Below are 13,700 nucleotides of genomic sequence, written 5' to 3'. Positions count from 1 at the left end.
TTATCCCCCCCCCCCAACTCACCAGGGGCAGGTTATAATGGCCACCCTCACCGGTTATTCTTCCCCACACACCGGCAGCAATTTACAGTGGCCAACAACCAACCCGCAAGTCTTTGGGATGTGCAAGGCAACTGCGGGACCCAGGAGAAACTCACTGTTGCAGGGAGCACATGCAAACTCCACATAGACAGCGACTGATATCAGGATTGAACCAAGGTTATTGGAAATGTGAGGGGGCGGCATCTACTAGCAGCACTCGCTGAATAAAGGCCAGTCACATTAGTTTGACTAATCTGCTCCAACATCTGGAAATGTCACCATTCCCCTCTGATCTTTTGTGCTCAAGGTGCAATATGTAAGTGCCTACTAGCATTGCATCGAGTGTTAGCACTGAATGCTAACCCTACTCTTCCTTAAAGGTCTCTTACTGACTCGTGTTAAAAAAACAGGAAGAATGAAAGACCAAACAAAAATGCATTTGACGCATCCATTCTGCTGAACAGGATATCACATTTATTACTGAGAAGTGATTAATAATGAAGGGTAAATTCCCAGTTGTTCCACTTGACGAGGATTGAAAAAAAGATTCTAAACAGTTTTTATTTCTCAAAGTTCAGTGTTCACAAAAATTCCTTACAGTATTCCATTAGTCCAGTCTTCACTTTTTAAGGATTTAGACTTAATTGGTGGCATCTTTTTTCTTAAACTTGCTCACGTGAACTTTTGTCAAGAGTAACTTGCTTTTAATTTTTTGGAACGAAAGGCGGGACAAACACAAAAGTAACCGCTCTTCCCAGGAGCCTTTTTAAAACAAAAACAAGCAGCATTTTCAGTAAAACGGAGGGCGAGGTGGGGTGGACAGTCCTCAAAAAGGCCTGAATGAAACAAATTAGATCTCCAGTCCAGTCGGAGAAGGTATCTGCCCACGTTCTGACCCAGCTGGGCGATGACGATTCAGATGTTGCGAGGCAACTGGTCTCTTCTCCGTAGAACCGCATTTAAATGCAGCCCATTAAAAAAAAATCAAAAAGCGATTCAGTTTTAAATTTTGTTTAAACAGAAGGAAAACAAAATGCACCACTTTGCAAAGTCACAACCGATAGTTGAGAAAGGATCCTTAAAACATTTTTGTTTCCCCCACCTAGATCTTGCTATTATTACCATAGTTCTACAGAAGAGGGTTAAGTTTGACAAGTACAAGGCTAAAAGCCATAGGATTCACTGGAAATGAAAGAGGATAGGTTGGTGGGTGGGAAGGAAGGTGAGGAGTGGGGAATCTTCATTGTCATTTAATTTCTTGAAGAAAATTCAGGATATGACTTTTAGGTCGACGTCACGTTTCCAGAGACTGCAGTATTATTTGACACGACCTTGGCGTTCCTGTAAAAGCAAGGAAAAGGTTCAATATACAATTTCCAAAAGTTGCTTCCGTTTATCCTGTACCTGTACACTCTGGATGGCTCAATTGTAATCATGCATTGTCTTTCCACTGACTGGTTAGCACGCAACAAAAGCTCTTCAATATAACTCGGTACACGCGACAATAAACTAAACTAAACCGAGATTTCAATAACAAGGGCAGGAGGGACTTCGTATCGGTTACAAGAATCGTTTGCTAGAGGAGCTTATAAAATTATCTTAAAAGTGAAGTTGATATTTTGAAAAATACAAAATGTTAAATATATGAGAAACTCTGAAAGAACTATTGCATCATTAGTTTGCATTTAGTTTTAGTTGAGCTTATTGTCATGTGTACCTAGGTACAGTGAAAAGCTTTGGTTGCGTCCTAACAGTCAATGGAAAGAATACATGACCATTCATTCCTTAATTGGGAACAACAAACAGATGAAACGAAAACTGGCTTAATTTATTGATACAAAATAAATACAAAATTTGAGACGGGTAAAATTCATTTTTCTTTGATTCTTGGCAATCGTTTGTTAAAGTGCTAATGCCCCAGTTTATGCAAGTAGTGCAAAACTAAGATTTCCGGACCTATAGTAGCTCAGATTTACTGAGCAGCATGTATTTTGTTGAGGGATTAGGGGGGAATAAAGAACAATTAGACAATGGTCCATGTCTTCAGAAACACAAATGATTTTACACCCAAAGAATCACATCTCAAAGTCTACCTCCCTGGGTATATGCAACGAGCTGTCAGAGGAAGTAATTGAGGCAGGTAATATAACAACATTTAAAAGACATTTGGACAGGTACATGAATAGGATAGGTTTAGAGGGATAAGGGGCAAATGAGACTAGTGCAGATGGGGCATCTTGATCGGCATGAATCAATTGGGCTGAAGAGCCTGAAGTGCTGTGAGACTCTCTCACTGTACCTTGTGTTATTTTAAACCACGGGAGATTGTTGCCTTAGCTTTGACTGCCCAGGTTGACTAAGAACTTTGATACAATTAGCTTTTTTTTTTTTTTTTTTAATACATCTAGTTCTGCACCTCTACCAGCATCTGGCAAATGGGATGCAGAGTACCTGTGTTGAGATACACACACAACCCCAGCTATGTGGATCAGGTTAGTTGGGCCGGAATGTCTTTTTGCCATTTTTGTTTTTTCAGGTGTACCTAATACCTTAAACCATTGGCAATGAGACAAGAAGAACTCACGCAACTCTGCAGTCGGAGTTCTCTTTCCCACTATCAAAATTCATGAGATGGCAAATATGGTTTAAGAAAATACAAAGCATTTCTCCTAACACTTAGCTTTCTAATTATCTCTTAGGCAGGTTCTGGTACATTCGTTCTTCCAGACTGACAGGTTCAGCAGGTCTTTACCTCATGCTGACTAAAGTAATAACACCACCCAGTCAGAAATAATTCAAGTCTTTAAGTCCAATTGCAGGCATCTGAAATGGAAACATTTCAGTTCACCCAACGTCAGTACTTTAAATCTGCCATTCCTCTCACGTTCCCTGATATCTGTCAAACATTTAATCTAACGCTAACATAAGCAACTTTTTAATTATGAGGTATTATAAAGGAAAACATTTACTTATATTCTTCCGCCCTTCTCTTCCATCAGCTGTTTAGTGTTGGCGAGAAGAGGTTCACTGGAATTTACTTGGGAACAATTTTCCATACTAAGGCCCAAAAAGACTTGTGCACAAGCCACAGAAGGAATCACACTCACCTCTGAGACATTTATTCAGCATGAATTGTTAACAAACTGAATAACCTTGGACCCTGGGAAGTTACTCTGGGTTGCTCTAAAAATTCAACACTTGTTTTATTGTGGCCCATTTCACATCTTCAACTGTGGCCATCGCAGGTTTCAGAATTGAATGAATGACCAACATTCATACTAAGCTGTGCTGCATACGTCTGAATGGGGGGGGCCATCAGTGTATAACTGCAATTTGTTCCCCTTCTCTCCCCCCACCCCACCCCCCACCAAGACATTTTAAAACAATATTTTTGTGCGAATGATGCAAAACTGTGGTTCAGGCACTGGCATCAAAAAAGGTATGAACAATGAAAATGTGCTTCAGCTTTTACATATAATACAGCTATTATTTGGGATTATCATGCATTCTTTTACAAATGTATATAATGCCAAGAATGCAATCCTAGGAGATATAAATTCCCTGATTTGTGTGACTCACTGACACTATGCACTTTATAATTTGCTTACGTAAAGCTGTTTATTTGGTGAATTTGGTGAATTTATAGTTTCAATTGTGTGGAATTTACAAAAAACTAGCCGGTTTAAAAAATCTTCTTAGACTCACAAAGAATAACTTTTAACAATTTAATAGATCATATCTGCAATGTGCACTATATAATGCTTACAAAACAACTAGCTGGGTCAACTTCACAATTTTATATTTTGAACCCCAAGATAATTTTTGTATATAACACATATGATTACATTTAATAGATTAATTAAGCAAATAAATCTCAAGACTGACAGATCTTTCCTTGACCAAATCAGAGCCAAATATTTCAAGGGATTTCTTATTCCAATCCACTTTGTCTTTGGTGTAGGAAGGAACTGCAGATGCTGGTTTACATAGAAGACAGACATAAAATGCTGGATTAGCATGATGGACATCAGTAGGTCAGATAGTATCTCTGGAGAAAAGGAATAGGTGACGTTTCGGGTCGGAACCCTTCCATTCCATTTTCTCTTCAGTCGGTCTAACCAGTCATGTCACAACAGATATTACTTGGATCCAAATTATCTTGTCCTTACCAGGGTTTGCAATCAGGGCTTTTATGTTGGTCAAATTCCAACTTCTCTATCCAAAGATCAAAAATCTAAACCCAACTCAAACAAATCTAAAATTAGAGTTTTTCAACTCTTCTAACGGTGGAAGGATGAGGAACGAGGGCCATCCTGCTTCTTCTCACAGGCTCTTTTGCTGGGCCTTCTATCAACATAATATGATCAATTTCTGTACATGAATAAAGAACTAGCCTTTAACAAAAAGTACAATGGTGCCAACAAAATAACATTCCAACCATTCTTTGGGTGTAAAAAAAAAAAGTTAAATTAATGATTAGAATACATTTTAACGTCATTGCATTTGGAATCATAGCATGTTCGCTTCCATTCTAGTTGTTTGTGCTCTGTGCTGCCTGATGAAGCAACGTGGGATCTGCAGCTTCTGGCAGTGGTGGGGCAGGCTATACTTGGCAGGTCAGCCGAGTCAGTAGTTTGAGAGGCAATCATTTCCATCATTTATACTTTGCTTCTGTGTGCTCCTGAAGAATGGACTTCAATATCACCCAAAGGCAGCTCCTCCACTTGGAGAACTCTTTTGTAGATTATTAGATTAAATTAGAGGTACAGCGCGGAAACAGGCCCTTCGGCCCATTGAATCTGCACCGACCAACGATCCCCGCACACTAACATTATCCTACACACACGAGGGACAATTTATAATCTTTACCAAAGACAAAAAACCCACAAACCTGTACGTCTTTGGAATGTGGGAGGAAACCAGCGCACCCAGAAAAACCCCACGCAGTCACAGGGAGAACTGATAAACTCTGTACAGACAGCAACCGTAGTCAGGATTGAATCCGGGTCTCTGGTAGCTGTAAGGCAGCAACTATCGCTCTGCCACCGTGCCGCCCTTGGGGCCAAGGATTTTCAGAAGTGGAAATACTACTCTTTTCCCCAAATGGCTTTGAGAGGGTCTATGATTCATTTTCTTTCTCTGCTCTCTTGCTGTGATGGAAGTTAATGCAGAGCACATTTTGGGAGTATGATCTTAGGCACAAATGATGAAGCCCGACCATTGGAGCCAATTGGGTTTAATTAAGGCCTCAAAGCTCAGAAGACTGTTGTTGGCTTGTTTATTTTGCCATTAGATGTAGAGGATTTGCAGCGACAACGTTAATGGGCTTTCCTCCACTGATTTCAGGTGCCTGCTCTAGGTACCCCACTTCTCAGAAGTGTACAGGAAATCATGGATCACTGCAGTTTGGTGCTATGTTTGAGGACTAGATCTTCAAGCTCACTTTTCAAGAGAGCAGTTTGATGTTCCGAAGGCAATGGTGGCTCATTAACATTGCCTCCATTGAGTGATGAGTCCCATCAGAGGAAACTATTCAACATTTTTGGGTCCCATCGTTGACCTTTATTTGGCAGTGAGAACAGGTTGGTAACAAATCTTCCGTCTGCGAAAGAGGTAGGATAATTCTCTTGTACGTTTCAGTGAATGGCTCAACATCATTTAGAGACGCAAATGAGTGTTTGCACCTCAATGACTGATGTTGGTTGGATAGAAATTCCTCGTATGTTGCAAAACATACTTGGCGAATAATGTGTGCTTCTGATTCTGATAGAAGTAGAGATTGAAACGCTTCCTGTTTGTCATGCAGATACACTCCACTCCAGAGCAAGTGTTTTTGGAAGGAATAGTTATGTGGTGAGAAATGTGAGTAAGGATTAGGATAAAGTAGCCTTTTGTGATTGGAGTTTGCATAGGTTCTGTTGTGAACATGATGGTTTAGACTGTTTTTTGCATGTCATCATTAAATACAAAACAGGGCGAATTTCAATAGTGAGTGAAGTATAAGATATGAAGCAAAATTCTTATTTATTTCCTTACAGGGTCAAAGTCTTAAGCAAAATCAAACAAGGCTATGCATGGTTGCCTGAATTTCCTTGGAGTTAACGTAATAAAGATCTGAGTACTCTTTGAGATGGATGGAATTTGCAATACAAATTTAAGGAGTAGCTCTCTGGCTCTTTGAAGAAGACAATTTAGGTGAATGTTGGTGATGACTTGCCCAGTGGCAAACGTCTGAAGATCATTGACACATCCTTTGCTCAATTAAGGGAGCTGAGATTGTGAATGTATTCCTGAATTCCCCTACAAGCTTTAGAACTTCAACAACAACAAAAACACAATCTTTGATGACTAGAGACATTGCAGAGACGATCTGTACAAGTCTCTGCAAAGTTTAAAATGAGAACCAATGATCTAGCTGCAAAGGCAATTTAAGTCAATAGTTCTTAATACTGGGGCTATTCAACCTTCATTCCCAATCATGTATAATCAAGCCATGGTAATTGGCCTGCAAATCCTCAACTCTATATTTGTATTTCATATTTCCTGGTTTCTATTATTTTTATTATTGTGGGCTTGGAAATTTGGAAAATATAAATCCTAATTCAACAATTCACTTGCAGGAATTGGGATTTTCAATTTTTATGGACTACCTGAAAACGTTCTGAAATTAAAATAAATAAAGACAGAAGATGGAAGAAACACTCAGCAGGTTAGGCAGCATCTGTGGAACAAAGAACATAATACATACTTAGGGTCAAATAATCAGGTGATGGAAAGAGACTATGAAACAAGATCCAAATTTAGAATAACCCCAGATTATAGAACAAAATAGTAAATACGAAAGGTCTTAACTTGGTTGCAAGGCTCTCTAAAGACATCGCAAAACTTACTAACCTGATCTTGTCTTCTTTCTAGTCCCAGGAAAAACAAACTCAGTATAAAACTGAACAGTGTTTGTATGTAAACAAAATGGGCTGTGCATGGGCAAAATATATGCACAAACCTACAGGAAGTGCAGAGAAAACACAGAAAAATGGGCAAAAGGAAGAAATGGAATAAACCAGAGTAAAAGGTAATGCTATCTCATGACATGTAACCTAACCAGCACAACGTACAGTAAACCAACCAGTTAGTTTCACAGGTAAAGGAGTAAAGGGTCTCGTCCCAAATGTCACCTATCCATTATTCTGCAGAGATGCTGCCTGACCTGTTGAGCTACTCCAGCATTTTGCGTCATTTTTGTTAAACCAGAATCTACAGTTCCTTATTTCTACTGCCTTCAACTACTTACTGCTTTATAGTTCTTTCTTTACATTAATTGGTTCAGGCAAATTATGACCAATTGTCCAATTCCTGGATGTCATTGCTTCATTGATAAAAATAACTGTGTTTAATGTTACACGTCATATCCACCCACAGGCAAAACAGTATTTATCTGGAACCTCCACTGATTCATCGGGATTGATCAATGGGTTTTTGGAGCAAGGAAATTCAGAACCAACACACGGCAGCAACAGATGAATCAGGATGAGGAAACAGACATTTAATTTTAAAGCCAAAGTGTGGGTTTAGTTAATTTATTTCATAGTGGACAATTAAAGGCTTCTTTCTGAAAAAAATCCAGAGTCTATCTTCTTTCTAAAACTTGACTGACTTAAATAATGAGCCAGATTTTTGTAATTTAACTACACAATGTCTATTTTCAGACAGGTACTGTGGATCAAAAACTCCAGGCTTCTGGAGATACTCATGGCTGTGCTCAACAGAACATTTTTAGCATGCATTTATAATATTAGTAATACCGTCAAAACTGAATTGTTTTAAGAAATGCTAAAAACGTTAACAGCTCAGCGATGAGTGTCGACTTAACCATGGCAAAAGTGTTTGTTTAGAATTCAACAGTTCAGAGGACAGGCATATTTTAAAACAATGGTAAAGTTCCTCTGGTTCTGTCAGAATGCATAATTTATTCTCAGATTGAGTTAAAATTAGTGATGACTTCTTTCAAATGGAAGTAGATTATCCCACTATGGGTTTCAGCCCGAAACATTGCCTATTTCCTTCGCTCCATAGATGCTGCTGCACCCGCTGAGTTTCTCCAGCATTTTTGTCTAACTACTATTTAACAGCAGGTGATTTTCCCCTCAGTGCCATGTAGGTAGCACCATTCCTGCATTAAACAATGATTTATTGACGGTGGGGAATGTGAGATAATGAAAGGTGCTAGTAAGTGCAAGCCTCTCACCAATATTTTTCAAACAAAAATGTAGAATATACTCATGAAGTCGCAGACATTTTAGATACAAAAAGTATTGAGGAAATTAATATACTGTTTTATTATTCACTAGTGCATCAGGTCAATTTTCTAATATAAAGGGACTAAATAATTCCTGCAGGGTAGATCTTGTTGGGGATTTCTTCCTGATTATTACGAGCAGTATTCTTGAACATTGATGTTGCATCCAATGCTGGCTTTTTAAAGAAACTGTCTATATAATCATCAATGCAGAATTTATGAGCAAAATCTGAGGAACACAGGAGGCCCTTAAGTTTTACACTATTTACGCAGTTCGCAACAAATCTCTTGGGCTTCGTTCTTTTTTTTTTCTTTTTCTTTTTAAAGGATTTTTGACTACACAGTAGATTTAATCTCGTTTTGACATTTCCACTAACCAATTCCTATGATCTGATGTGCTGATAAATAGCCTATGTCAGCCCATGGCCACTTTGTACCAGTCTTGCTGTGTTTCCAGCATTTGCTGAAAAAGTGATTTATTTTCAAGGAGATGCAAGGAAGTGGATTACAAAAAAAAATTTGAACTGCTGGAGGACATGGATCGGGTCTGAAGAAAGGACCCAACCCGAAACATCACTTACACATATCCTCCGGATATTCTGCCTGACCTGCTCAGTTACTCCAGCACTTTAAAGAATTGCTTTATTTTAGATTACAGTACATTAATTTCCCGACAGAAGCTTTTTTAAAGTAACTCACATTTAAGGCATAGTTAAGATTCATAGGATAAAGTTTTAGTTTCAACAAGAATGCAGCCCAATAAGTAATATTACCTTGGAGATCTACCAGTTTCTTCTCCTGTGACAAATTGTGGGTAGCACAATACCTTTTTACAACATTGGAAGTGGTTAGCTCATTCAATAATAAATTGAACTACAGTGCCCTCCATAATGTTTGGGACAAAGACCCATCATTTATTTATTTGCCTCTGTGCGCCACAATTTGAGATTTGTAATATAAAAAAATCACGTGGTTAAAGTGCACATTGTCAGGTTTTAATAAAGGTCATTTTTATACATTTTGGTTTCACCATGTAGAAATTACAGCAGTGTTTATACATAGTCCCCCCCATTTCAGGGCACCACAATGTTTGGGACACATGGCTTCACAGGTGTTTGTAATTGCTCAGGTGTGTTTAAATGCCTCTTTAATGCAGGTATAAGAGAGCTCTCAGCGCCTCGTCTTTCCTCCATCTTTCCATCACCTTTGGAAATTTTAATTGCTGTTTATCAACACGAGGACCAAAGTTGAGCCAATGAAAGTCAAAGAAGCCATTGTGAGACTGAGAAACAATAAAACTGTAATAGAGACATCAGCTAAACATTAGGCTTATCACAATCAACAGTTGGGAACAATATTAAGATGAAAGAAAGCACTGGTGAGCTTACTAATCGCAAACGGACTGACCGGCAGGCCAAGGAAGACCTCCATAGCTGATGACAGAAGTCAGGTGTGGATTTGCAAAATTACTACTGTCCGCAGAAGACTTCAGGAACAGAAATACAGAGGCTACACTGCAAGATGCAAACCACTGGTTAGCCGCAAAAATAGGATGGCCGGGTTACAGTTTGCGAAGAAGTACTTAAAGAGCAACCACAGTTCTGGAAAAAGGTCTTGTGGACAGATGGGACGAAGATTAACTTTTCTATCAGAGTGATGGCACGAGCAAAGTATGGAGGAAAGAAAGAACTGCCCAAGATCCAAAGCATACCACCTCATCTGTGAAACACGGTGGTGGGGGTGTTATGACCTGGGCATGTATAACCGCTGAAGGTACTGGCTCACTTATCTTCATTCATGATACAACTGCTGATGGTAGTAGCATAATGAATTCTGAAGTGTACAGACACATCCAATCTGCTCAAGTTCAAACAAATGCCTCCCGAAACGTCGCCTATTTCCTTCGCTCCATAGATGCTGCTGCACCCGCTGAGTTTCCCCAGCAATTTTGTGTACCTGCCTCAAAACATTGGTTGGCGGTTCATTCTACAGCAAGACAATGATCCCAAACATACTGCTAAAGCAACAATGGAGTTTTTCAAAGCTAAAAAATTGTTAATTCTTGAGAGGCCAAGTCATTCACCCGAACTGAACCCAATTGAGCATGGTGAAACCAAAATGTATAAAAATGGCCTTTATTAAAATCTGAGATAAACCTGACAATGCACACTTTAACCACATGTGATGTTTTTTCTATTACAAATCTCAAATTGTGAAGTACAGCGGCAAATCGATAAATGATGGGTCTTTGTCCCAAACATTATGAAGAGCACTAACTTGAGTTAAGGTTGCAGTTCAGAGCAATTTCAGTGCAATTGTGGAAGAACCAACAGGGGAAAAAATAGCAGCCTTTTCTCTACAAAAACAAAAAACCTATGACAATTAATTTTACTTGGTCAGCATTTCCCAAGAAAATAAAATTTACTGGGTCAATTTTTCCTAATGACCTATGGCATCAAGAGCTATGGCATCCCATCCAACCTCGACACCAATCTGATCATTTTTTTTCTGTAATTACAAATAAACAATCTTTAAGGAACACGACAACCTACTGAAAACATGAATCAAAAATCCAGTTATAAATTCTCCCCTATTCCACAATATCTTACCAACCTCTTGCCTTATAATGTGCTTCTTGAACCCACCCCTAAGCTGACTGTGGAGGATTATTATATTTTCCTGGGACACATTTTTTGCTCCTTCCCAATTCTGGAGCCAAACTTACTTGAGAAGCTCAATGCACATTTGTTTTTAAACTACTATAAACAGCACCTCACTAAACTTCCTTATAGTTTGTATACCATTTAGAATTTTAGAATATGGGAGTTCAGTTTTGAGTTCTAATCCTCAAGAAAAACAACATTAGTAACACACCAATTATAAGGAGTTACAGAAACTCAGAGTACTACGTTAACTGGTTGGGAATTTAGCATTTTACGAGGCACTGAATATTTGATCCATCTTCCTTCAATAACAATTAATCTCAAGAGTGCTGGATTCACAGTACATTCATTAACTGATTTTATTTTATTTTCAAATAAGCATACTATCTCAGCTGTGGCAGTAATACCCCTCCTGTACTATGAATCTACCTTTGCCCATTATAATAATGTTACCTGTATTGAAAATCTAAATTTTCAGGAAATCAAATGGATGTTTCAAAGTTGTATTTGGAAACATTCGAGAAACACTCCTCAAAATTTATGTTACACAATGACCTCCAAGTGATTGACAAAATCAACATTGAAACCATTTTGGATTGAGTTCCGGAAAAATGCATTGTACTTCACTAAAACTAATTTGCTCAGAGGCAGACGCATGCAGCCACCATCTGTAATTATGGACCCAAATATCGGATCAAAAATCAGCTAATAAGTTAAATGGTTGAATTCAACTTACTGATGCCACCCTTCACCATCTGAATATAGCAGGTTCTCCATTGTAAAAAAAAATTATTACTGACAAAACTTGATCTCTACTTATTTAATGAAAGTTTCACAAAATTTTGATTTTCAATTGGTGTTACCTATGAATGCAACATTTCCAGAATATTTTCTATCTCACAGAAGACACTCAGTATAAAACTTCATTGAATGCAAGCATTACCATCGATCTGGCTGAAAATGTAAAATCTGGTTAAAAATTAGCTAAATTCCCAACCTATGTAAATAGCACAAGGAGAGTGGGAAATACCCAAAATGCCAGGCAAGTTATGATTACATCTCAATGCAAGCAATTACAGTATTGATATGAAAATAATGTATTTGTTGTCCACTTAGGAATGCCTCCTTTTAATTCAATTTTGGTTTAGAACATTTCAATTAGGAGGAAGATAGTGGATAGGCTGGGTTTGTTTTCTTTGGACTGGGCTATCTGATAAGAGTAGCCAAAATTATGAAAGGCAGTGTGGATAATGCAGAACTTTTCCCCATAATGTAGATGCCTAAATCGTGAGGGCAGAGGTTTAAGTTGGGGACTGAGAGGGTTAACAAGACAAAGATTTTTTAAACCCAAACGATGGTCACTAACTGGAAAGCACTACCTGAGAAGTTGAAGGCAGATACTCTCACAATTAAAACAGTACAGTATTTGATTTCCAAGGCATAGAAAGTTACAGACCAAGTACTGGTAAATAGGAATAATGCGCGCTAGATTACTACATAGACATGGTGGTCTAATGGGGCCTGTTCCTGTGCTATGTAACTTCATCCAGCAATCAAGAGGCCACGACATTATGCAATTATAGATCTCCATCAAAGGTTCTCAGACAATCCAAAAACATTGGTTCAAGATATAAATTCTTCTCCCCTCCCTTGCTGTTTCTTCACCCTGGCTGTATGAGTTTGCAGATATGAAAAACTGGTGGTATTTTAGATAGCAAGAAAGGTTGTTGAAACATGATATAGATCATGCTGGAAAGTTGTAGGGTCCGAGGGAGTGCTGATGAGCAGAGATACAAGCCCATGAATCCCCAAAATTGCCAGCTGTCTAATAAGGTGATAAAGGAGGTGTATGGGACACTCAACTTCATTAGCCATGTCTTACAATGCAAAAGCTGGGACTTCATATTAGCTTTACAAAAAAAAAATTTGACCACACCTAAGAGTTCTGGCTGCCACACCAAAGAAAGGATATAATTGTGCCGGATAGGGTGTAGCGAGACACACCAGGAAGGTGTCTGGATTGAATCATTGCGCTGGTAAGAAGAGACTGGATTTGTTTCCCCTGGAATAGTGGAGGCCGGGGAGGTATACAAACTTATGAAGGGTATAAACAGGGAAGATGGCAAAAATGCTTCCCTCATACGCAGGTGATGGAAAGTGGAAATTATGTTAAAGATAAGAGGGGTGAAAGTAAGGTCGGTTTAGATGGAGATCTGATGGCTATATTTCCTCTACCCAGACAGTGAAGTCTGGAATGCTTTGCCTTCAGTGGCAGTGGAAACAAAATCCACGACATTCAAACATTGAGACAAGTACTTGAATCACCCAGACATGCAGGGCTACAGATATACATGGGTAAGTCGATTAGTGCATAGGTGCAATTGTGTTTAGCAGATAAGCGTGGATTAGAAAAGATTCAAAGCACTGGAGGTTCCAAGGAGGTTCAAAACAAGGAGAACTACTTTAGGTAGATTACACCAAAGACAGCCGATACTTTTTACAGAGCCATTTCCTTCAAATTACTGCTTTGGTATCTTACACTTTCCAAACAGGCATTGATTTAAGAGGCATTTGTTTAATACTGCAGTCGGGACAAGGAGCTGGACAGATTTTGGTACAAACAGTCCATGGGTTATGCAAGGGTTCCCTTTCTGAGAACTATCCATTAGTCAATATATTTGTAAATCAATAACATCTGCTTT

General features: G+C 38.7%; 1 protein-coding gene across 2 annotated transcripts in view; it reads right to left on the bottom strand.

Moving 5' to 3' along the window:
- Nucleotides 1-490: 490 nt before the first annotated feature.
- ythdf2 (YTH N6-methyladenosine RNA binding protein 2) overlaps nt 491-13,700 on the bottom strand; it is a 30,259-nt gene continuing 17,049 nt past the window's right edge. For both annotated transcript variants that reach the window (XM_033045053.1, XM_033045054.1), the window contains one exon: nt 491-1,380. In XM_033045053.1, coding sequence (XP_032900944.1) covers nt 1,357-1,380 — 24 coding nt within the window. In that variant the 3' untranslated portion in view covers nt 491-1,356. The remainder of the gene's footprint in view (nt 1,381-13,700) is intronic.

The sequence above is a fragment of the Amblyraja radiata genome, chromosome 27 (assembly GCF_010909765.2).
Source record: "Amblyraja radiata isolate CabotCenter1 chromosome 27, sAmbRad1.1.pri, whole genome shotgun sequence".
Taxonomy (NCBI): Eukaryota; Metazoa; Chordata; class Chondrichthyes; order Rajiformes; family Rajidae; genus Amblyraja; species Amblyraja radiata.
Note: the sequence above shows the minus strand (reverse complement) of the source record. Positions and strands in the feature narration are given on the sequence as shown.